At 36.3% G+C, this 23,619-nt stretch overlaps 1 protein-coding gene across 3 annotated transcripts; it reads right to left on the reverse strand.

Moving 5' to 3' along the window:
* On the reverse strand, positions 1-23,478 carry GKAP1 (G kinase anchoring protein 1). Of its 3 annotated transcripts, none has more exons than XM_082784270.1 (12): positions 23,291-23,478; positions 17,867-18,125; positions 16,770-16,913; positions 10,764-10,841; positions 9,166-9,298; positions 8,114-8,136; positions 7,223-7,375; positions 6,733-6,834; positions 4,366-4,429; positions 2,984-3,054; positions 2,020-2,097; positions 1-301 (listed from the first exon to the last, which is right to left on the reverse strand). In XM_082784270.1, the coding sequence occupies exons 2-12, from the start codon at positions 18,080-18,082 to the stop codon at positions 254-256; spliced, it is 1,110 nt and encodes a 369-aa protein (XP_082640396.1). In that variant the 5' UTR covers positions 18,083-18,125; positions 23,291-23,478; the 3' UTR covers positions 1-253. The 3 variants fall into 3 exon arrangements, with proteins under 3 accessions (XP_082640396.1, XP_082640398.1, XP_082640397.1); XM_082784272.1 differs by having other exon boundaries at positions 23,365-23,472; XM_082784271.1 differs by lacking the exon at positions 23,291-23,478 and adding an exon at positions 22,838-22,962.
* Between the last annotated feature and the right edge of the window lie 141 nt (positions 23,479-23,619).

The following is a 23,619-nucleotide window of genomic DNA, read 5'->3' on the forward strand; positions in this document are numbered from 1 at the left end:
GAAGAGTAAGTTTTATTGAATGATAAAAAACTAGTAGCATTACAATTACAAGTTTAAGCTTTGCCAGAATGCTAGTTTTCTTATTTTTCTTTTAAGTGCAACAAATCAATTATTCAGAATGTTAATCAGACTAGTAATTAACTTCTCTTCAAAAACTGCATAGTTCAGCAGTTGTACAACAAATATATAAATTTCTGCAAAACCCCGAAGAAAAAATGGATGTTTTTTGCATAGAATCTGGTGGCAAAGGAGATCACCTGCACTGGTCAGATTCTAAGTGCCTTTTACCTCTTTTCCAACTCTGTAAGAGAACGTAAACAAATGCTTAGTTAATGTAGTAGACATGACATTTTCCATCTGCAGTTATTTTCTTTATTAAATTAGTATAAATTATCAAGTAAAAGAAAAGGAGTTGCATAAGATATACAAATATTATGGGACACAAACCCATCTGAACACCAAATACGGTTACATAAATGAAAACAGATGAGGTATTTATAGGGTACAGAATTGAGATTTTAACATCTGGTGATAAAAACCACTCTGGTTTATTGCTTTTCTTTATTATTTTTAACCCACACATTTTTGATCCAAATTTTTTAAAGGCTTCCTCATATTTCAGAGAAGTATTCCCTAAAGATAGCAAACCTGGTGTTATCAAAACCAATGCAAGAAATGGAGGTAAGAAGGGTTATTGTGGTCTTCCTGGAAATATTACAGTGTAGAATAATAAAAGTAGAAACAATGATCCCTGCATGGCAGACGAGACCATTTTTTTTTTAAATAAGCAAATAAAAAAAAAAAGCAGAAAAAAAAGCATTAAAAAACACAGAAAAACATGTAAAGATAAAAGCATATACCAGGGGATGTGGCAAAGACTAACAGACGAGGTGATTTTGTGGTAATTAAAAAAGCATGTAAAGGAAGATGTTTTTCAGTCAATACTGTTACACTGTTAATCCTGCTTATTACAAGTCATGATGAACTTTTCTTAATAAAAATTGTCTGCTTACAAAAAATACTAAATATTAGCAAAATACTAGCTATAGTAGTGAGAACAGTGATATGAATGAATGCAACAGTAATGGATTTACTTTAGTTTCACTTAGTGGTGTGAGCAGTCAGCGTCTCCCTAAGGGGAAGGCTTCTGTAAGGCTTCTTCTGTCTATAAGGGGCTGAACTAGCTATTTTTGAACTACCTGTATTTGGCAACTGCTGCACAACAATTTTAAGAAACAGCTTGTTCACTTGCGGTAAAGTGACTTGGAGATGACAAAAACAGAAAGACAAAAAATTACCTGTAGAATCAATGTAATGTCAGCCACAGAATTTACGTTATCTGAAGACATTTGTTTGCCAAAGTCTACAGGGCTACCTTAACAGTTTCAACTATATCCTATAAGCTCTCCCTGCAACTTATGCAAAAGGTCACAGCCAAAGAAAAATATAAAATGTGCCAAGCCATGCACAAGTACAAATCCTCAGTCTCATGGGATTGAATATTTGCTGTCATCAAAAAAAAGACAGAATGTTGAGCATCATATTGTTTATACTGCGGTTAACTGAAATTTACTGATATGATTTGTGTTAGTGGCCATGCTAAACAGAATATGCACAGTCAGCAGGACACTGATCTTAGCACTCAATTTTGACACAACTTGGTGTTCATCTCCTACAAAGATTTGGCTAGAGACAAAACTCTGATACAGAACTGAGGGAAGAATGTGTGAGAAAAAAAAAAAAAAAAAAAAAACACTATGAAATCTACAGTTAGTGCAATTACACAACTAGGTACAGTATGGGTGGAACTTCTTGCTTTTATTTACCAGCATACTTCAAGTTTTAAAGTACAAATTGGTTTTGCTACTGTGCGTTTTTTTTCCCCTACATCTTGAACTGAAAATTATTTCTTAAATTAAAAACATTCAAGCTAACAGGTCAGCTTGGAGCACGTTACCTCATGACAGTCTCAGTTACATCAACAACAGATAAAATTACAGGTATGTAAAATAACAATACCTGGTATTTTGTTAATTCTGCCTGCAGTAGTTTCACTTTGGACCTTTCTTGCTCTAATGCAGCATGAAGTGTAGTTACCTAAAAAATATACAGAATATTCATTTATAAAGTATGGTTAACATCTACAAGTTTATCAAGTCAACTTAGTTCTCCATTAGCATCATGTGGACAAACCAGTAATATGTGCTGGATTCAAGAAAAACTACCAACTACAAAACATTCTTTAATGACCATTATTTCCAAAGCAACATTTACAGGTTTACCTGTATAATGTTGTTGAAAAGCTATATAGTTAAAAACTCTTCTGACTTTTGAACTCTGCATTAATTTCTTCCATAGAGCAATTAATTGATGCAATATTATGCAATACAGATAAGCTTACTATGTCGTCCTTAAAAACTACTACTTGATAATAAGTTTAGACAATTTACTAAATTGATAATAAGTTTAGATGAGTTAAAGGCTTAGAATAGTAGCCATAAACTGAAGCTAAGCTTAAAAATCTTGTGTGCTCTTCACAGTGGTGGCTTGCCAACAGTCATGCTTATAAGTCATCTGCACTTCACTTGTGTTTATACAGCAGCCTTTTCCAAACCAGAGACTAGAAACAAACAAAAACAAAAACAACAACCTCCAGACCACCACCACCAAAAAACAATGCTGAAACAGCATACAGAAAAAAAAGCATCTTCTGAAGCACCCTTCATTGCTTCTGAGCTGGGGTTACCAAAGGATGATGTTCTTAAGGCACTGTTGAAGGCAAAATCCTTTCAGGCATGCTGAAGTCTGCTGTCTTTCCAGAAAGAGTTTTCAGTTAACCATACCAGAGATTTACATGTCCTCTGACATACATTTCATTAGCCTAGCGCTACATAACATTTTTTACTTCAAGCAAGTTGTGGTTTCAGCTTCCTCCTATCATTGCCTTGGCATTTTTGAAGTACATTAAGAAAACCTTGCTTACCTGTAAGGTCAATTCATTTTTGATAATTTGTGATTCATTAACCTGTTGGAGTATCTCTGCTTTGTCTTTCACTACAGAGACAAAAAGAGACAGCAAAGCATGAGGATTTTTCCTGGATCTGCAGGTCTTCCTCTGCAACAGCACTATGATGTTTCTTTAATTCACTATTTTGTTACTTCTGAATAACTCTGCCTTCACTGAGACAACAGACAATATCTATCAAAAGTAGGTATTAGCTACCAATGCCATTAGTAGCAGCTTGAAAAATTCTGAAGGTTAAACCTCAACCTTGCACTACTTACACAACACTTAACCCCATAAGCAAATTTTGGAGACAAAATACAGAATACTCTTAACTCTGTACAAGATTGGATTTGGTAAAACCACAAAGTTGCATGTTTTTTATATTCCAACACATGCATAGAAAAAACCTTCAGAACTTTACCTCCTTCCTTTCAAGATGAAAACATTTGTACTTGGTTCAGAACTGACTTGAAGTAATAAAGTTCCAATGAGTTAACATTATGAAACATTCATAATATCATTGAGAACTACAAACAGCTTAGCTTTTTTATAAACTCACTTGCAGAAAAGAAAAAAAAAAAAAAAAAAAGATTTTTTTTAACTCAAAAATCTAACCTAGAGAGGAAAATACACGTAAGAGATAAATTAAGAAATTGAAAAGCAAAGGCAATTTTTTAAGGCAATTAGTGTGCCTGGTATCACAGACCCATACAATTACTTCATACAACATTAGGGATATTAAGGGATAACTATGCCTAACACATAAAAAGATACTAGAATAATTATGTATATATGTGCATAAATATGCACATCTGTGTGTATATATTTTTTCAATCTTTGACAAAAACTCTGAATTATAGGAACTATGAACAGTGCTACAACAGAAGAGAACTATCATTTCATGTATAATAGTGTTTAGCTGTCCCTATTCATTGTATGGCAAAATGCTTGACGTAGAGCGTTTCCAACCATTCAGAGCAGTTTGCAAAAATACAAGAACTGAACATTTACCAGAATCAGTGCCACTTGAGGCTAATGAGATCAGTCCAGAACAGATCAAGTCACTAGGAAAACAAAGTCCAACACAAAGAATCACTCTACCTAAAACATAACTAAGCAGTTTAAATTTCAAAGAATGATCTCAAAATGTTTGATTATGTATTATCAGAAATGCAGTACTGTGAGGTCCAAACCCTCTGTTTTACTGGAATTTCTGCAAATCAATGGCTTCCTAGTTCTTTCTAGTCACTATGACAACTATTTTTATTAAAAAAAAAAAAAAAAAAAAAAAGCTGCTTGGAAAGTTTTCCCGGGTTTTTAAAAGAATTTTGAAATTCCCTGATAAAACTCTTACTTACTTTCACCTTCTTGAAGCATATTCAGAAGTTGTGCATTTCTTGCTTTTACTTCTTTATACTTTGCCTGTATGAAAGAAAATAAATTATTACCTGTATACACTATAAAAACATTCTTTAAATAACCACGAATAAAAGGTTTTCGGGTTGAAAATCATCACTGCTGCAGAGAATCTGATTTGTCTTAGATAAGTAACAACCAAAGTAATGGATACGTGACAAGTGAAATGGGTGAATAACTGAAAGCCCAGAAATTAAGGCAACCACAAGCCTTAGAGGAAGTTAAAATATGAGTTGTGTCAGTACAAGAACAAGCATTTAGAGCTGCCTGAATTATAAAGGCCTGTTGCATCAAAGGCTTTATGGTTTCTTGCCAGAAAAGCATTCAGACAGCACACAATTATAAACACACTTTCTGGATAATACAAAGAGTTTTCATATTACTTGTTGAGTAGAGTAAGATCTTGCTGCTCTACAGACTATTTCACTCAGTATTTTTAGTTCGTAGTTACCATCTCTCCTTTTCAACTCTTTAGAGGTTACTTTTCAAGAACCCCTTTTTTGATTTTTTTCCAATATGATACACTTTCTTCATAAGGCAGCCTTTTCCTTAACCGGCCACCAATGTGCATTTTAGCCATGTTATCTTAACTAAACTTATTTTTCTTGTCATGAATCTCTGGTTCCCGTAGGCTCTTGAAAGAAAACTGCACATGAAGTTCTATTTCAAGCACACTCTTTTTTTTTTTTTTTTTTAAAAGAAGCTATCACCTTCCACTTAGAATATCACCTAGTCCTCACAAATCTTACTCCCCCTAAAAAAGTTGAAGCTACTGCTTACCCTCCAATGCACTGAAAACATGAAAAAAAAACACTATTAATATTGTTCGTGGATTTTCCAGTTTCTTAATGTCATGGAACCATGCACATGTGCATACACCCAGTAACTGCAGCCCTACCACAGTTTGTAGTTGTGTTTTTTTGTTTTGTTTTGTTTTAAATAATAGCACTTCCAATTCCAGTATACCAACACACTGTATCACAGCCACAAACAATAAACATTAACATTTACAGGAACTGGAAGGAAATGAAATGGCATTTTAACAGATGTGGTATTTTAATGTTTCAAAAACTTACACTTAAGCAAGACCTTTGATGGCCACCTAAAACTCTGGACTACCTGGACAAGTTTACAAAATTAAACAGCTGTATCATCATCTATCATCTCACCAATATCCATATGCATTTTCTGTATTCTGCCAAACGCAGTGAAGTTCTAACAATGGTAAATCTGAACAGATTTATACTTAAAAAAAAAAAAACCTGGGGATTACAACTCTAGTACACAGTGAAAACAGCTTTTAATAAAGTTTATGTCTTTATTAATACCAGTAATAGTCTTCTTTGAAGCATCAGAAGACTCCCAAATCAACTTGCTCAATCTACCTTAAGCAATGAATAAAAATCATAATAAAATAATTTAATTCCATGCTGCTTCACTCTTTTTGTTGCAATACCAGTTCCTCGATGACATTTTGCTGCCCTTGTTGCTCTAGATACTCTCCATAGTGTTAATACTGCCTGCACACATGGAAACAACTAAAGGCATTTTTCCTAGCTATTCCAGTATATAGCAATATTGTGTAATTATTAAAGAGCAAATCTATTTTCCTGGTGTGCATCAGTATATATTGAGTCTGACTCCAGTTTTATTTGTATTTAATAGAAGACAGAATACAGAATTTCATTCTTGCTACACCGCAGCTTTAAGGGAATCCTCTTAAACATTTCCAAATACTGTTCTCTTTAAAAAGAGATTCTAGAGATACACAGTTCAGATAGTGGACTGAATCTCTAAAGAAAAACAACAACAAAAAACCTACAACAAATAAGTAGTTACTTATTTGAATTTGAACTATTTGAAAAGCTTATTTGAATTAAAAAAGAATAAATTCCATTTTACAAATTGGAAAAGACACGAGGAAATCCAACCTCCTGCCCTAAGCAGAGCTAACTTCCAAGACAGATCAGATTGGTGAATACCTTGCCTAGTCTTAGATTACTACTTTAATTTTTTTTAGACAATGAATAAAATAGCAACACTAGAAAACAACTAGTAACAGATATGCCAGATACAAAGATTATTTCAGGGTATTCTGCATTGATTCTCCTAATTATTTTTAGATTCTTAACTTACCAAAAAAGACCACTTCACGTAGCAGAAGAGGAATATTTTTGCTCTATAAAGACAATTTGTGTCCAAACTAAATCATCTCCACAGATTAATACATACTTTATTTCAAAATGGATAATAAGACACAACTAAAGTTAAATTTTGTTCACTACTTTAAAGCTTTTTAAGCTACATACCTCCCACTGAGTTATTATATTTTTAAGTTGCTGAATTTCTGCATCTTTCTTTTCAAGCTCAAGCTTTAGTTGTTCTGTTCTTCCATCTTTCATAAGGCTTTCCTGTAAACAAGCAAGTATCATTTATTAATAATTGAGTCATGTGAATTCAGTTTTTAGGAAAGGCAACTTATTTCTCTATTATAAACTAGATTTATTTTTTTTTTAATGGAAATCGGATCAGAGTATCTTCACAAATGCCAAAAGAATAAATAAGAAATACAGTAATAAGTATTGGCATGTTCTGTGAGGAAAGTATTTTGATCACACATGATTTAAACACCTCTTCAGTTTAATAAAAGTATTAAAAAATATGTTACAGGATTTTGTCAGTTTTTGTTCTTTGTTTAGGTTCTTTAAGATTATCCAGCTTGTAATTAGCACTATCTTCTCATCATTGTCATAGTTTCAAGAAACTTTTTCAATTCAGAGTGACTTCTATTTTACATGCCTGGCTGTGCTCATGAGATGTGCAGTTGTCTGTTTCATTGCAGTCAGCAAGCTGGTCTCTTCTTTTTTCTCTTTTAAGTATTTTGTGAACATCATCATCTAGCCTGTTGAAAAATCTTCCATCATTCAGTGAAGTCTGGGAAGAGCTCACCTCCTGTCAAAAGTAAACATCATAACAGATTTCCCTTTACACAGATTATTATTGAGCTTCATGCTTCATTGCTTCATGCTTCAACACGCTTCAAAAATAACCTCAGTCATGGAAGACAACATCCTGATATTATTTTGTCTTGTACATCCTGACAATATTGTGATTTCTACCTAAAGAATATGATACCGGTTGAAGAGCTAGAAATTAAAGGTCATCATTTAACTGATTATAGGATTACACAAAACATCTAACTTTAAATCAGATTTAAATACTTTTGCACTGTGCCCTTACTGTTTTGTTTCACTTCACTGTTAACTGTTTTTCCCTCTACGAGCTTTAATATTTGCGCACTGTACCACAACATAGTAACATTACAGCACTTTCTTAACCTTTTCTTAGCCTTTCTTAGCTTTCTTTCTTAATGCTTCTTGTTTGTATTACGATTTTTATTTTTGAACGTACAAATTTACAATTTGCATCAAAGTTTAACACTATCTGAGAACTGAAGAAGCAAGAGCTATCTCTAAGAAAGTCAACACTAAGTTCTCAAGTACTACACTACAGACATACATACCTATTATATCTGCACCTGTAAAAGTTTTCCAAATGCAGATCAGTCAGTTTGGGAATATATAGCTGTTTGTCACTACAGAGAGCGCCCAAGCAATTACTTTCTAAATATAAGATTTATTTTTATTTAGTAAGAAAATTTAGCTGAGTAAGAAAAAAGGTAAGACTTACCTCATGTTTTTTAGCAAGGTTATCTGAAAGGAATAGAAAAAATAAAATGACAACAAGAAGTCACTGATATTTTATATAGCTTACTATTAAAGCAAGCCATTTTGAAAAGGGGGGGCAAAAAAAAAAAAAAAAAGTATTGGAGTTCTTCCACGTTAGTTGCCTCTCAATGCCACATTAAAAAAGTAAAAAGCATTATAAAGTGCATTTTGGGTTAATCTCTATATTTGATTTTTTTCTCAGTCCTTTCACACTATTTAAATCAAAAGCAGCATCCCATATACATTTGCTTCAGTTAAAGTGGAAGGCAATGTTTTTGGCACATATGCTTACAACTTCTTGTTCGGTATTGTTTTTAACTTAGGATTTTATAGCATATTTCTCACTGTATACCTGAATGCCTCCCATTGCCTCGTCTTAAGATACTAACACTGTGCTATTTCTCTTTTTCTTATATTCAAATTATCTGGAAAGAATTTGAATTATAATGTTGTAAATTTACATAAAAAACATCCTTAGAAAGAGGATGTTAGGAAACAAATAACTTCCTTTTCCAGACTCTACCTTAAACTTACTTCCTCACTAAATTTCAGAAGCTTTTCTCTATAGACAAAAATATATAACCCATAACAAGTATATAAAAATTCTTTCTGTATTTGCACATTTTAATAAAAAACAGTATTGAAGAAAGTCAAACTGACTTGCTATTATTCAAAACAGAAGAACTCAGTTGCCTGAAGAATGCAGACATACTACATCACTCCAAAAAACACTTACAGATTAAAATGGACACAATATTTGAGTTTACTTCCCACCCCAGGGATACATTAAATTATGTTTTCTTTAACCTTTTCTTTTTTCCTGCTTATTTAACTAGTCTATTATTATATAATGAACAATTATATTTTAGACTTTGTAGGACATGTTAACTTCAACTCATTTAGTGTTTTTTCAAACACAGTATTAATGAAAAGAGACAGAAGGTCATTTTGCTGTTAGCATACACACTATCAAAATTCCAAGTAGAACAGCTCACATGGTATGATAAGGCATACCTATATTACTGTCTGACTGAAAATCTTTCAGGGGCACAGTGAGAGGTTTGTCTTTTCCTTGCTGGTTCTTTCTTTTCTCTTTCTTATTCACAGACTTTGACTGAGGTGAAGTACATTCATTGTTTTCATATTCCTAGAAGAATAAAGTCCCACTGGTATAATTTTCTTCAATACCCAAATATTGTTTTATCTGAAGCTTTATAAAGGAAAAATATGGTGATGATATATTAAAGGAGACTTTGGCCTGAACAGGAATTTGCAGGCTTCAGATTGGTTTAAAGAGTGTAAGGCACATATCAGCAATTAAGCATCGGTTCTGTTTTCTGAAGTAGAGCATTGCTCTTCACTAAATCACAAATGAATTATCAGCCTAATACCCCCTCAATCACCTCCACAATTTTATATAAAAACTCAGATTTAGAATATAAGGTAATCAAATGCAAGAAGGTTAGCATTTCCTTTAAAGAAAATAAACAGGTCTACTGTACCTTCATTTTATTCTTAAAATATACTTACTCATTCAGGAGGAGTAAGAATAATTAGTGTTCAGCAATGCTCTTAACAGCTGTCTCCTTTTGAAATCAGACAGGCTGGTACACGATATCCATTTGAACCTAAACAACACTTCCCCCCATATCTGCATTAACATTTTTAGCAAAGTGTCACTATCCCAGATGTTTTGTTCTATTTTAGCCCAACTAGGGAGTCTTAAGGAAGAAATGTTATATGAAAAAAAGATGGAAATTGAGTACTTTTCTTTCCATGAAAACAATGTTTTTAACCTGTACTTGTGTACTGTTTATTGAAAGGTAATTCTCAAAAAAGTCTGCACAAAGTAAAAAACGCTACTACGCCTGAAGATTGTCTTCATTTTCAAAAAGTACTTCTAGTAAACCAGTGAAAAATTTAACTCTGGGTTTTAAGCATTGTGGTATTCTCCCTCCTCCAATAACTGAAGTACCTTATGAGTATATTTGCACAGAAGTGCATGTGTAAATTTTATTTCATCACGATGCATAATTATGGTTAAACTTGTATTTTTTGTAACATTTCATTGTCTCCTGAGTTAATGCTAAGAAGCAAGTTCCTGTTAGAAATTAAAATTTATTTAACCACACTTTTAAAGAAAACTCCTCAGTATTTTGTAAGAACCACTCAGAAAATAGCAGTCTGAACCAATCTATTCCCTGACCAGCTGAGGGAAATGTATACAGCTTATCAGAAATAAAATATTTAAAACAGAGAAAGGTTGTTAGTGAAAATGCAACAGCTTTAAATGTAACTAACAGTTTAAGAGAAGTCAGTGCTTTGATCCTCTGACTCTCCAAGTGTGCCAGATTTGTTCTGAGCAAGATCAGGATCTGGATTTCTTGTTGTACTCTTCACAGGCCAATTAAAAACAAAACAAACCACCCAATATATTTTTAGATATGCTTTCTCTCAAATCCTCTATTTTTCTAAACTCTCAAGGATCTGAGGAGAGGAGGCAGACAATGTAAATGAAAGAGCCGTACTTTTAAGAGTGATTTACTTTACTTTTAAAATTCAAATCTCAAAAACTTCCACTGTTTTTACATTAGGATGAATCCCGGAAATACCTTTTTGTGCTCTTCATATTCCAGTTTGCTCAGCAGCAAAGCTTTTTCAAGATCAGCTTCAAACATTTCAGATGTCAGCTGAAGAAACAAAATTAACATTCCTTGTGACTGGTTTGTTAAAACATTAAAAAAAATAAAAATAAAGAGAAAAAGCAGACAAAACCAAGACCACATTAAAATTTCTGTTTTGATTCATGTATCAGTAGAGTAACCAGAAAGCTTTACTGATGTGAACATGGCATTATTAATAACAGATATACCTTTTTGTATTATGAGTAATAAAATAACTTGCTTTGCCAAACTGTTTGAAAGATGTAACCAAACAGTAAGTTATAAAAATCTTTATGGAACACGTATCCCATCTTGAAGACTTGTTTATGAGATTTATTTCAGACTAAAAATAAAAATAATTTTAAACAAAAATAAGAGGGATGCTAACGGATTAAAGCATCATCATCAAAAGATCAGAGTCTGTGTTCTTTCATTGTGCAGAAAAGAGTAAGCACCCTTTTTTTTAGACCATTTAACAGGAGAGCAGAGCTAAGCCAACCTGAATGATTTTGAGATATTCTCTGCTTTTATTTCTGATAAAAGAAGTGCAGCATGCAGCAATGAGAATGGGGAGCAAAAAGTGGGAAGGAAAGGTTTTACAGAGACAACAGTGAGGTTTCTTCTGTTTGACTTCTGGATGAGGGCATTGAGTGCACCCTCAGTAAGTTCGCAGATGACACCAAGTTAGGTGCGTGTGTCGATCTGCTCGAAGGCAGGAAGGCTCTGCAGGAGGATCTGGATAGGCTGCACCGATGGGCTGAGGTCAGCTGCACGAAGTTCAACAAGGCCGAGTGCCGGGTCCTGCACCTGGGGTGCAATAACCCCAAGCGGAGCTACAGGCTGGGAGAGGAGTGGTTGGAGAGCTGCCAGGCAGAGAAGGACCTGGGAGTGATGGTGGATAGTCGGCTGAATATGAGCCAGCAGTGTGCTCAGGTGGCCAAGAAGGCCAACGGCATCCTGGCTTGCATAAGAAGCAGTGTGGCCAGCAGGGCTAGGGAAGTGATCGTCCCCCTGTACTTGGCTCTGGTGAGGCCGCACCTCGAGCACTGTGTTCAGTTTTGGGCCCCTCGCTACAAGAAGGACATGGAGGTGCTCGAGCGAGTCCAGAGAAGGGCGACGAAGCTGGTGAGGGGCCTGGAGAACAAGTCCTATGAGGAGCGGCTGAGGGAGCTGGGCTTGTTCAGCCTGGAGAAAAGGAGGCTCAGGGGTGACCTTATTGCTCTCTACAGGTACCTTAAAGGAGGCTGTAGCAAGGTGGGGGTTGGTCTGTTCTCCCACGTGCCTGGTGACAGGACGAGGGGGAATGGGCTAAAGTTGTGCCAGGGGAGTTTTAGGTTGGATGTTAGGAAGAACTTCTTTACCGAAAGGGTTGTTGGACACTGGAACGGGCTGCCCAGGGAAGTGGTGGAGTCACCAACCCTGGAAGTCTGTAAAAGACGTTTAGATGTAGAGCTTAGGGATATGGTTTAGTGGAGGACTGTTAGTGTTAGGTCAGAGGTTGGACTCGATGATCTTGAGGTCTCTTCCAACCTAGAAATTCTGTGATTTTTGTTTGTTTTTGAACCTTATTTCTTTGTTTTCTTTCAGTACTAGAATCAGTAATTAGGAATTGGTTAAACTGACTGAAATTCCTCCCCAAATAAGTGAACTGCTTTTGCCCACAACTGTTAAATCCATTCTGACCATGGTAGTTATCTATCAAAAATTAGGACTTTTCTATTACACTGAAAAGCTCCATATTGTGATATATGTTCATCTGATTCGTGTCAGTATGGAACAGTGCTGGGGCCGCATGGTATGATGAATGTGACCTTCTGTCTTACATACCCTTGTATAACCACAAGTCTAAGAAAAAGAATGGTTAATGTATATAGTTCTTGTACCTTGCAAAGGAATATTGTAACAATTCGTGTCAATAGAGAGCAGTTCTGTCTGTCTCTGGGTCCTGCACTGTCAATTTAATTCTTCCACAGATGTGGTTTCTTCCCTTTCCTCCCAGTGTCCCAGTCTCCCCCTCATTATAGTCAATTTATCAAATCTTCAGAAATATTCCTCAAATCCATGAGCCTATTTGTTTTTGTTATTCCAAACTCTTGTTCCTAACAGTTACAGCCTTTTTGCCTTCTTTGTGGTTGATTTAGCACTGCTATAGATGTGACTGGAGTGTCCCTGTGAATGGCCTGGGAGGAATGTTTTAACAACACTTGAAGTGTCAATAGAGAGCTATTTATATTTGTATGTTCTTTCTTTGAGGTCTCTGATGTTTGGGGGTTTCAGAACAACTGCCAACAACTAGTAACTGTTATGGCTTCTGAATGGGACACTATGCAAGCCCCTGATATCTGGCCAGGTGGCCAGGAGATTAAGGAGAAGAAAAGCTGAAGGATGGCTAGAAGACAAAACTTGCAGGGGACGCTGTGTAAACTTTTGACATGCTGCCAAGGAGTACAAAGGGGAAGGACAAGAAAAAAAAACTGAGAGGAAGACTATGAGCCTTCAGCATGAAAGATCCCCAGAGACCCTCAGGGGAACCACCGGAGACCGATGCACATGCTCCAGTAGGAGGGTTTGGATCCCAGAAGCTAATTATAATAACCCTTTTTTTTTTTTTTTTTTTTTTTTTTTTTAGAAGTAGTAATGAATATGTACTAGCCTAGGAGCATAAAAATCAGCTACTTGATGTAACTGGTGTGGGTCTAGGTAGAGCGGAGACTCCCAATGCACCCAGCGCTGTTTGCTTACCTCTATTCTTTTAATAAATTATAAACTTTGATTATAATCCTATTTTGGGACTGAGCAATTTATAACAATATGAACATTTAAAAAAAAAAGAGAGAGTGAGAGAGAATGAGGATAGGGAAAAAAATACCCAAAAGAGAACAGTTAACATACAAAAATATGGCATGTTCACAAAAAGATTAACTTAGCATGCTTTTATCACTTAGTGTGTCTGTAAGCAGCAATTTAGAATCCTGTGTGCTAAATAATTATCACAAAATGGTGCTGTCATACTGTTACTATGAATATTAAATAAATACATTATGTGATCTCTAATACAACAATAACCCTATCATAATTAATTTACCTAGTAGCCATTCCGTTCTGGACAGGGCTGAGCATGTCTGAAGCTGTCCATAAGCAGAACAAAGGTCACTACTTCTAAAGCACTCCACTGAGCTGCTGCTTAGACCTGAGTATTCTCAATGACAGTCATCTACCCAAAAGACTCCCAAGCACATTCAGTCCTGCTTCAGTGCACACAGTCTTAGTTTCAGAATGTGCTCATTATCACTTAAACCTATCCAAAATCCAGAAACCACAGATTCCTTTTCTTATGTACCCATGATACAATTCTAATAACTAAGCTTTGAGTACACATAATACCCCTCATAAATAGAAATCCATGCAAAAAACTTAGTGACTCTCTTCAAAGCTTTGCTGAAAAAAGACTAGTATTATCCATCATATTTACGCAATAGCTCTATAGTTTGGACAAACTTAACTTTGATGTCAAAATCCAATAGAAGGAAACTGTCATGTAGCATGGCAAATTGAAAGGTAAATATGCCAGGAGGAACTCTTCATGTATTGGGAGCTGCTCTTTGTGGAAGTGCATCCACAGCAGGGACCCACTGTTTCTCATCTGGTGCTGAGCATCACCCTCCCTTACAATATACCATTCAACATTTACCTCTTCATCAATACTGTATTATTGGACAAGGGAAGCTGTGGAAGTGAGAGAGTAGGATTTCATGCCTTCTGAACGTGAACAGTTTGAGTCCGTATCTCTTCTCTCTGATAAATATGCGCAAGTTGCAATTTGAACCTTCCTGTTAATCAGTTTCTCCCATTCAGAGATGTTTTTATTAGATCTGGTAATACTGTCAGTATAATTTTTACCCCCGCCAAACAAAGAAACAAACAAACTAAACAAAAAAAAAAAAAAACGAAATCAAGAGTTGACAACACTAACCAACATTTGATGCAAGCTTTTGAGATGCGTATGATACAACCAAACTGAAGTCCTCACCATTTTCACTTGTTTCTTTTTTTCCCCATCATGCAAGAAAAACAAAGCCATTTCAATGCCTGACAGTGCTGTAATTCAGCAGTGGCAACTACGAACAGTGAAATAATGTAACGTTTTAAAAGGAGATTATTGATTATGCATATCTTATAAAGAATATCCCAAGATACCCACTTCATGTTATATATTTTGTACTATGGCAAACATTTTCATTGTTGTTCTACAACAGGAATCACAAGTGACAATTTTTTTCCCCATCCATTAGATTTTAATATTTACATTTTAAGAGTTTCTGGGTCAAGTAAGAAATTCAAAGTAGATCTGGACATTTTTGGCACTTCGATATCTTTGGTACTTTGGTGTAAAACTGATGATTTAAATCATATATGAACCAAAAAAGTTCACCATAACCTCTATGGCTGTCTAAGAAACCTACAGTGCATGAGTTGTATCAGTAAATTGAAACAATTATTTTGTGTTTACACTGCAATTTAACAGTGATTATGCTGAACAGCTATTTCTCTAAATATTTACTGTAGCAAAATTAAATTTAAGAAGGAATTTCTTGGAAAAATACTGATGGTCCACAGTGTACCTCTGTTCCTTACACTCAGTCCATTGTAACCAGAGAAAGCTGTTCGAAGTATAGTTGTGCTAATGAACAGCCTATTTTTCAGTCTCAGAGTTGTGACAGAATTTGGCTATTTCTTTTCCTTATAAAAATGAGAAAGAAATGTCTTTAGGACTTTAACAACTGTATGTCACTATAATAGTAATTGGTCTAAAGGTATTTTTAAAACAAAAGAATTCCAAGGCAACTACACAGTAGTGTAGCCTATGTCAGTAAGATCAAAATGAATAAGAAATTTTTTTATTTTTTTTTTATAATTGAGTTAACTTCATCTGACCATTTCACCATCCAATAATAAGACAAGATTCTCCTTTTTACCTCAAGTAATTGCTTAGTAGCATACAGAATACAAAAATTTTACCTACTGAACAAAGCAAATCTGCACCTTAGAAGTAGTTCTAAAGTAATTAGCTCTGGAAATTTTCAAAAGGATTATTAGGTCATTACTCCACTGATAGGACAACCATCCAGAAGCCTGCAAAGGTAAGAACTTGGATATATTCTGTTTAAGAAAGAACCTATATCAAAGTATTAGCAACATATAAAAACCAAGGGCAGCATCCAACTGTCAATCTTTTGTCAATATAGCTTTCTATATTTTCTATTAACTACAATTGGAATTAGTTCAATACAATCTTTTTTAGTGAGATATAAGCTGAAAATCTCTAGATGAAAATATCATCCTACTAGCTGTCAGCATAGGAGTTCATTAGTTTCATTAAATACTTTTTAATTCCAGTCAGTGTCATTTATTTGCAGTTTGCCTTGAAAAAGTTCATGCAAACTACTCTGAAGGACGTAACAAGACAGTCAAAACTGCATTATCCACAGTGAATTCAGATGTCTGAGGTTCTATAGGGATGAAATAAATGAAAAAGAATAAACCTGCATAGCAGCCAACCAATTTGAAAGAATCTCAAAAAAAAAAAAAAAAGCGTACCAGAAGATTTCTTTAAACACTACCCAATAGATAACCTAAAAAGATTATTTACTTGCTCGGCTCTGCTATTTTATCCTAAAATAGTTGAAATACTGCAAACAATTCAAAACATTAATATTCAGCATGGTACAAGAAAATCACTATATATTCTTCAGTACCAAAAAGGAGTATTTCAGTGCCAAATTAAAGTCAAGAACCAAGAAGACTTCTTTTAACCTGTGAATTTCCACTGAAACTTTTCCTTCCATGTGGCAGTACTTTGTTGCTTCCTCTTCAGCCATATCTCTTCATCCATGAGACTTAATAAAGAAACTTATTTCAGGAAAGTCAAAGACTGCTAAACACAGTAAGCTGTACCTGCTCATCTCTTTGTCTCCACTCTTGCCAGTTTTCTTCCTGAGAGTCCTTCTTCATCGTAGCATGCAGTTTTTGTTCTTGCTGAGATAAACTGCCTCCATGAGAAGATTTCTGAGGAATCTTTTTAAAAGCAAGGTTTCTGAGCTGAAAAACAGTTATGTTTCATATTAAACAATATATTAACAAGTACACAGAAAGAGCCTTAACAGACTAACAAAAGTATTTAGACACATGCAAACAGACATATACATGTTTTACTCTACTCTACAATTTGGGCTATATTTTTGTATAATTGGCTATGGTACGTACCAAAACAGAATTTCTCATATATCTTAACAGTGGATTAGAAACAGCAGTAATATAACAATATAAATATATATATTTCCTGCTGAAAATATTTTGAACAAATCTGAATAGGTAGCGGTGTCCTACAGTTTTCACGTTCTGCCAGACACTACTGTTTGCCCATACCTGAACTAAATTAAACATAATACCAACGAAACTGTGGCATACTGTTTTGGCATGCATGAGCAGAAGAACAAGATGTTCAGGTAGAAAAAAAGAATAATGTAGATAGCCCTTATAGTTTGCAACAGGTCATATTTACAAACCTGCAATAAGAATTACCTCTAATTGCTGCACCATATGGATACAATACTGCCATGTTTAAAACACCTTACATAATTAGAAAATGTGATTGTGACAACCCGCAAATTTTGCAACTCCAACATTCACTGCTAAAGCATAAACATTAACTGACAGTGATTATTTCACTGAGTGAAAATGAAGGCACAAAAACAATTTAGTATCACTTTATCAACAGGGACTTCCTTAACATATGCTTTACCCTACTACTCTATAGCCTGGGCTACATCTGTGTTTAGTCAGATAAAGTACACACTAGCTTGTAAAAAATGGAATATCCTACTTTCACCTAAAAAAGTAATTTTAAAACAAAACAGACAAAAAAAGATGTAATCTGTGATTAAGTATTTCTTCTTTCATAGGGAAAACAAAAACCAATGACTTTTCAGGGACAGCAAAAACTCTTTATGAGATAACAACCTTACTCACTGTTGAAAATACAATCCCTTTACCTCATTGGCCTCACTCTGCTGCTGTTCTCTCTTTTTTCTTCTTTTCTCTCTTTTCTTCACATTTGTAGATCTACACCCTGAAGCTAGAGATTTACCAGCACGTCGGCCACTTCTGCCTTTTCCAGGCTCTGAATCAGTATCACTTTCCAGTTGTAGTAAGGCAAAACGAGATGCAGTGGTAGGGACTGAACTGATTATAGCAGATTCCATTGCCATGTCTGAAATTCTACTGAGCTGGCTTCTTTTAATTATCAGTTTCCTGGGAAAGTAGCACAGAAGGTAGAATGAAAACATTGTTTGATCAAACAAGCAATAATTCATATCATTAAACCACAGAACTGTTTTTTTGGCTCAAAAAGCATAAGACAGGGCTGGAATTGGGGCAATGAGGGAGAAATCAAAAAGATACAGTATAATTTATTTATATTTTAACTGACTACACTGTATTACCTTAGGTAACTAAAGAAGAATTACATTAAAAAAAAAAAAAATCTACCAAACACATTTTAGGCTAATACATTCGCTCTTGAGAGATTTAGTGGAAAAAAGACGGCTCTAAAAGAAGCTGGTCTTCATGTTCTGGGTGGAAAAAGACACCATAGAATAGAATAATTTAGTGCTTAGAAACTATTTCAGATGCCATCCCCGGAGCCTGACAAACACAATTTGAAAATGAAGTAGATAATCCACATATGCAAGCTCCAGTTTTGGGTAAGCAGTCTTATCTCTTATTTTACAATAAGTTTAATTTTGTTTGCAATGCACTGGAGATTCAGCAAGCAGTTTTCTCCACAGGAAGGTGAACCCAGCATTTCAGCTGGTACTGTCCACAAACATCAAGTTCACCTGTTCTTACAGCAAGACACAGAGGATATGCTGGGGGGAGACAGAACTAAGTAACACTTATGCCTTCTGTTGTTGCCTGTAGCTAAAAGTAACATGTACATCCCTGTGACACCATTCTAAAGATCAAATCATTTACCTAGCATTAAAGCTAGATCCTGGGTATATCTATGTTTGTCAAACTGCAGTTTTTCCATCCAGAGTTTGGTCAATTAGCAGAGTATTGAAAGTGATGATATCCATCTCTGACTATAAATTTCATAGAAAACAGACATCTAGATATGCTGACATATTATGACAGAGGTGTAGTGAGATAATACATACTTCTTGAAATTACTGTTCAAAAGGAATCTTTATAGTTTGAAACAAGTTCTTTAATTATCTGCTTAGATAACCTATAAATCTGTTCCTTGTTAACTACTATTACAGAAAAACATGAGACTCCGCAGAAGTTTCAACAGGCTCTCTTTACCACTTAACTCCAGAATTTCTCCAGTCCAAAATCGTATAGGTGCTCCATATATACTCAGGTATGTCAACATGCAACAATAGCATGGCAGAGACCATTACCCAAAATAATTATTTAAAAGGAATATGTCATTTCACTTTTCAGAGATGAAAGAACCATGTTCTACTCCCAAGTTTACAGGAGACAAAAAGGTTACAGAAAAGAGCATTCTGGTCATACAAAGTTACTCAACTCCATTTCTCTCAAAATAAGAGAAAACGAAGCCGGACATCTTAGGAGAAAACGGCCATTGAGCTGTGAATCTACTTGATGCTGATATTCAGATTAGCTGCTCAGACCACAACTATGTATCTAGAAAAAATAGGTCAATCATATCTACATCATAAGTAATTCATATTTGTCAATCTTTAAATAACAGAACAGGATACATTTGGATTTTTGTGCAGACAAGACTGTGCACGTATGCACATGCGTGCATACATTTACAAATATTTTAATGCTAAATAACTATATAGTTAACCAGCTGAGGAAATTAGTTAAAGTTGAGAGACTTCGTGCTCTTACTAGCTGGACACGAAATACTTGAAGCTCAGAGAAAAGATTACAGGTGCATCTTTACAGCAAGAAAAAGCACCAGATAAAAGTGCTCAGTCATGTTACACAAGAACTTATGATGCTGGATGTTGCTCTAAAGCAGACAACACTAGAAGTTTTGTCTGCAGACTCCCTGCTGTGCTTGGCTTAAGAAAAAAGAAGTGAACTATAGTATGACTCTTCAGTAAAAAGCTTGGAATTTCTAGTCTCTCTCTACTGTGGTGTATTTATATTTAATGTAAACAGTACAACAGCACAACACAGTCTTTATTTGTACAGTGGCAGCAGTGGCTAATGCTGCCAAGTACTTCTTTTTGCACATACAATCTGAAAATAATTACATGTAACTGAACCTCTACACAGGTATGTGAAGTGGCTGCAAACTCCCTTCTTTCATCTACAAATACACCAATATAAATACACCAATAAGTATACCTTTGCTGTCTTATTGTAGTTGGCATGCAATTAAGAGCCCAGCTGACAAGTACATTTAACAAGTACTACCCATGGAATTCTGCTGTTCCAATTCACTGAAATACTATAGTGACAACATGATATCAATTTACAAAACCTTATTCCTGAATTATGTGTTTCTACATAATAATAATGGATGGCAATGAGTTTATAAAGTGAATTGCAAATACATGAGATTGCAGGTTATTTTCTAGTTGAGTTGCAGATAGTTGTTAACATTGCTAATTCAGTTGGTAGGACATTTCAATACTATTCATATTACAGCAGGATCAAATTATCCCACTTCTGCAACACCTAAAGATGGATCCAGTGATTCACCAAGGCCTACCACCATGCCAGGCTTCATATTTTAACACCACACCTACAATTCTGGCAGACACATTTTATTAAGCACCTAGCACTTCAGTTTCAAAGTATGTCTCCCATTCCCCCCTCCCTGAAAAAACAATGGGCTGATACCTCAAAAGCTTTCAGCTAATTAGAGGTGCTTGCTAGCACCCTTTCAGAAGCTGGTATAGTTCCCCCCCCCGCTCAGGACTTATGAGCAGTGTTATTCTGTATTGCTATAGAAATGACCAGTCGTAGAAAATTAAAAACACACTGGTGTAATTGAGCTTGAGGCTGTGTTTAAGGAAGCTTTTTGATCACAGCAAGAAAGCGTTCAAATACCACAAGGAGTTTCATAATTCCACAGATCAAACTATGACCTGAAACATTATTTCAACTTCTACAGTAGTTTTCAAGTAAGAGTTTTGAAGTCCAGTAAAATATTGGAAGTAAATAACAGCCTGTTGCCCAAACCCTATTTATCTAAACACAAGATTCCCTACTACATAGGCTACAGGAAAAATCCGCATGAAGGTAAAAGGAAGCAAAACCTGCTGGCAAATATTTGAAATTGTTTCCATTTGTGTTATGTATTAGCAATAGCCATAGTCTTGAGAGAAGACTTTCACTAATGTGTCAATGAAGTAATTAACCCTGTTACAAAAAGACCCCTCAATAATCCTAATTGCAACACCATAACGGCATGGATTGACAGCTCCCATAAATGACCCAGTTTCAAAACTTCCTGCTCTGCATATCACTAGCAGGCTGTTAGTGCAACTCTCTGTGCAGTCTGCTCCAAGCAGTAAGAGTTGTGAACACAGCTCCTGCAGCCAAAAGTACCTATTACTCAGATTCATGCATCACCAACATAAGATGAGCATTATACACATGTACCGTATAATTTTAAGGCAACATTATAGCAATTGTTATTTCTAGCACGTAGTAATTTATTTTTTTTTTTTTTAATGTTTTACTCATTTGTAGGTCATGCTTTTCTACAAACCATGTCAGCATACATGGATGGATCATGTCAGATTTTTATATTAAAACAACAGATTATACCAAGTTGGTCCCATTAATGACATGTAACACTGCTTTAGCATGTCTGATGCAGCAATTTGTAAGCACACAGAGCTTACTCCACCCTAAATACGTGATAAACAAAGAGACATTTAGGAAGCTAAACTGTGAAATGACTGAAACAAAAAGGTGTATTTCTAGCTTCAGTTCCCTAAAGTGTATAAGTACTTCTCAGAAACATAAGACAGGACAATGCCCTGAAGATCTTCAGTCTAGTTTTAGACATGATGTAACAAAGCTAACTGTGATAAAAGTAACATAGCCAGTATTTCAGTAACATCGAATCCCTTTTCTGTGTTACCCACCTTAACCCACACTGCAGGTCAAATAGCTCTACTGTAAGCGCTGCTGTAAGCCCCCAAAACACATATTAAGAGGAGCGTAATGCACACCCAGAAACTCAGTTTGAGCATCAGCAGCTTCCTGGTCTGTGTACAGCTTTGTATACATGAATGAATTTACATTTAACTGGCAAATGTTCAAACACCACAAAGAAATGAACAGCACATCACAATTTAGGACTCTAGGCTGACGTTAGTAGCAGACTTTCAAGCATCTGTGGAATAACCACATAGCTTTAAATACGGTGATCTACTGTTTCAAGGAAAATATGCTGAATAGCCCAAAACCACAACCCAGTTCCTCTTGAACCACTTCCATCTCCAAATAAACTGCTAATAAAGCCACAGATTTCCAAAAACTTTGAAAACAGCATCTTCCCACACACTGTCTCCTTGTTTCTATTACTAACATGCTTATTTGCCATTATCTATCATCGAAACACGTGCTCAGATAACACCTAAAGTACTGACTGATCCCAGCACTCACTGGTACACCTAAAACACCACCAAGATACACAATAACTGAAGGAGCACGTCCATCCTCTGCTAGCACCGACCAACCTTCGCGCTGCCTGCACACGACAGTATTGATCTTTGGCTGCTTGTACACTTTATCACGGCAAGCCCCATCTACTATTCCTTATCAGTGCGTTTACAGGAAGCTTTGATCCACCCAGCAGGATCAGCTTTCTCACTTTTAATAACCTTTGTTTATTTAAGCCATCTGATCAAAGGCTATCAAGATACTCTATTTAAAACGCTCTAAATCCTTAAAATCACTTAGGATCAAGCCACCAGCTCGCCTCCGAGCTCCAGGAGCAGCTTCCCAGCCCCACGCACCCTGCCTCGGGAACCCGCTTCAACCCGCAGCAGCGGCGAGCACATGGCAGGCAGCGATCCTGGCGGTTTAGAGGGCGAACAGGTTGTGAGTGAATTCACCGGAATAAATAACTTATTTTTTTTTCTTTTTTAGAAGAAGAACTTCAAAAAAAAAAAAATTAAAAAAAAAAAAAATACAACACACAGTTGAGGTGCACCGTTAAAACGTAACAGCCACCGGTTTGCTCGCAGGACGCTGGCTGACCCACGAACCCCTCTTGAAGCCCTCCCACCCCTAAAAAAAAAAAAAAAAAAAAAAAAAAAAAATTAAAGGGCATTTATTAAGCTCGCAGCTGCTGCCTGACGGCGTTTTCCACCCGACCTCCTGCCCCAGGAGCCGCCCAACGCCAGCGAGCCGAGGCAGCCCAGCCGAGCCACGTCCCGGGGCAACGCGGCCGGGAGCTTTTTATTCACCTCTCCCCAGGGCAGGGCAGGGCAGGGCAGGGCAGGGCAGGGCAGGTGGTGCGGGCGGCCGGCGGGACGCTCACTGAGGCTGAGGCGGTGGCGGCGCCGTGAGGGACGCGGTCCGGCCGCAGCCCCAACGGCTCGGCTCGGCTCTAACGGTCCGCAGCGCCGGGGAACGGTCCGCGGCCGGGCCCGCGCCGCCCGAGGTGGAAGGGAGGGGGGGGGGATATAAAGGGGAGAGGCGGGGCGCCGCCGGGTTTGTTTATTCCGCCCGGCCGGGCGGTACGGGGTCCGGCCGGGATCAAAAATCACCGCGGGCCGCCGCCCGCCCGCCGGCC

Source organism: Aythya marila (assembly GCF_965140915.1).
Source record: "Aythya marila genome assembly, chromosome: Z".
NCBI lineage: Eukaryota > Metazoa > Chordata > Aves > Anseriformes > Anatidae > Aythya > Aythya marila.

What these genes read in the sequence shown, in the direction of transcription:
- GKAP1 (XM_082784270.1), bottom strand. Translation starts at nt 18,082, where the DNA reads ATGGCAATGGAATCTGCTATAATCAGTTCAGTCCCTACCACTGCATCT. An exon ending in AATATGAAGAGCACAAAAAG is followed by an intron (nt 9,299 to 10,763) that starts GTATTTCCGGGA and finishes TTATTCTTCTAG; the next exon opens with GAATATGAAAACAATGAATG. An exon ending in ATATAATAACTCAGTGGGAG is followed by an intron (nt 4,430 to 6,732) that starts GTATGTAGCTTA and finishes TCTTTCATACAG; the next exon opens with GCAAAGTATAAAGAAGTAAA.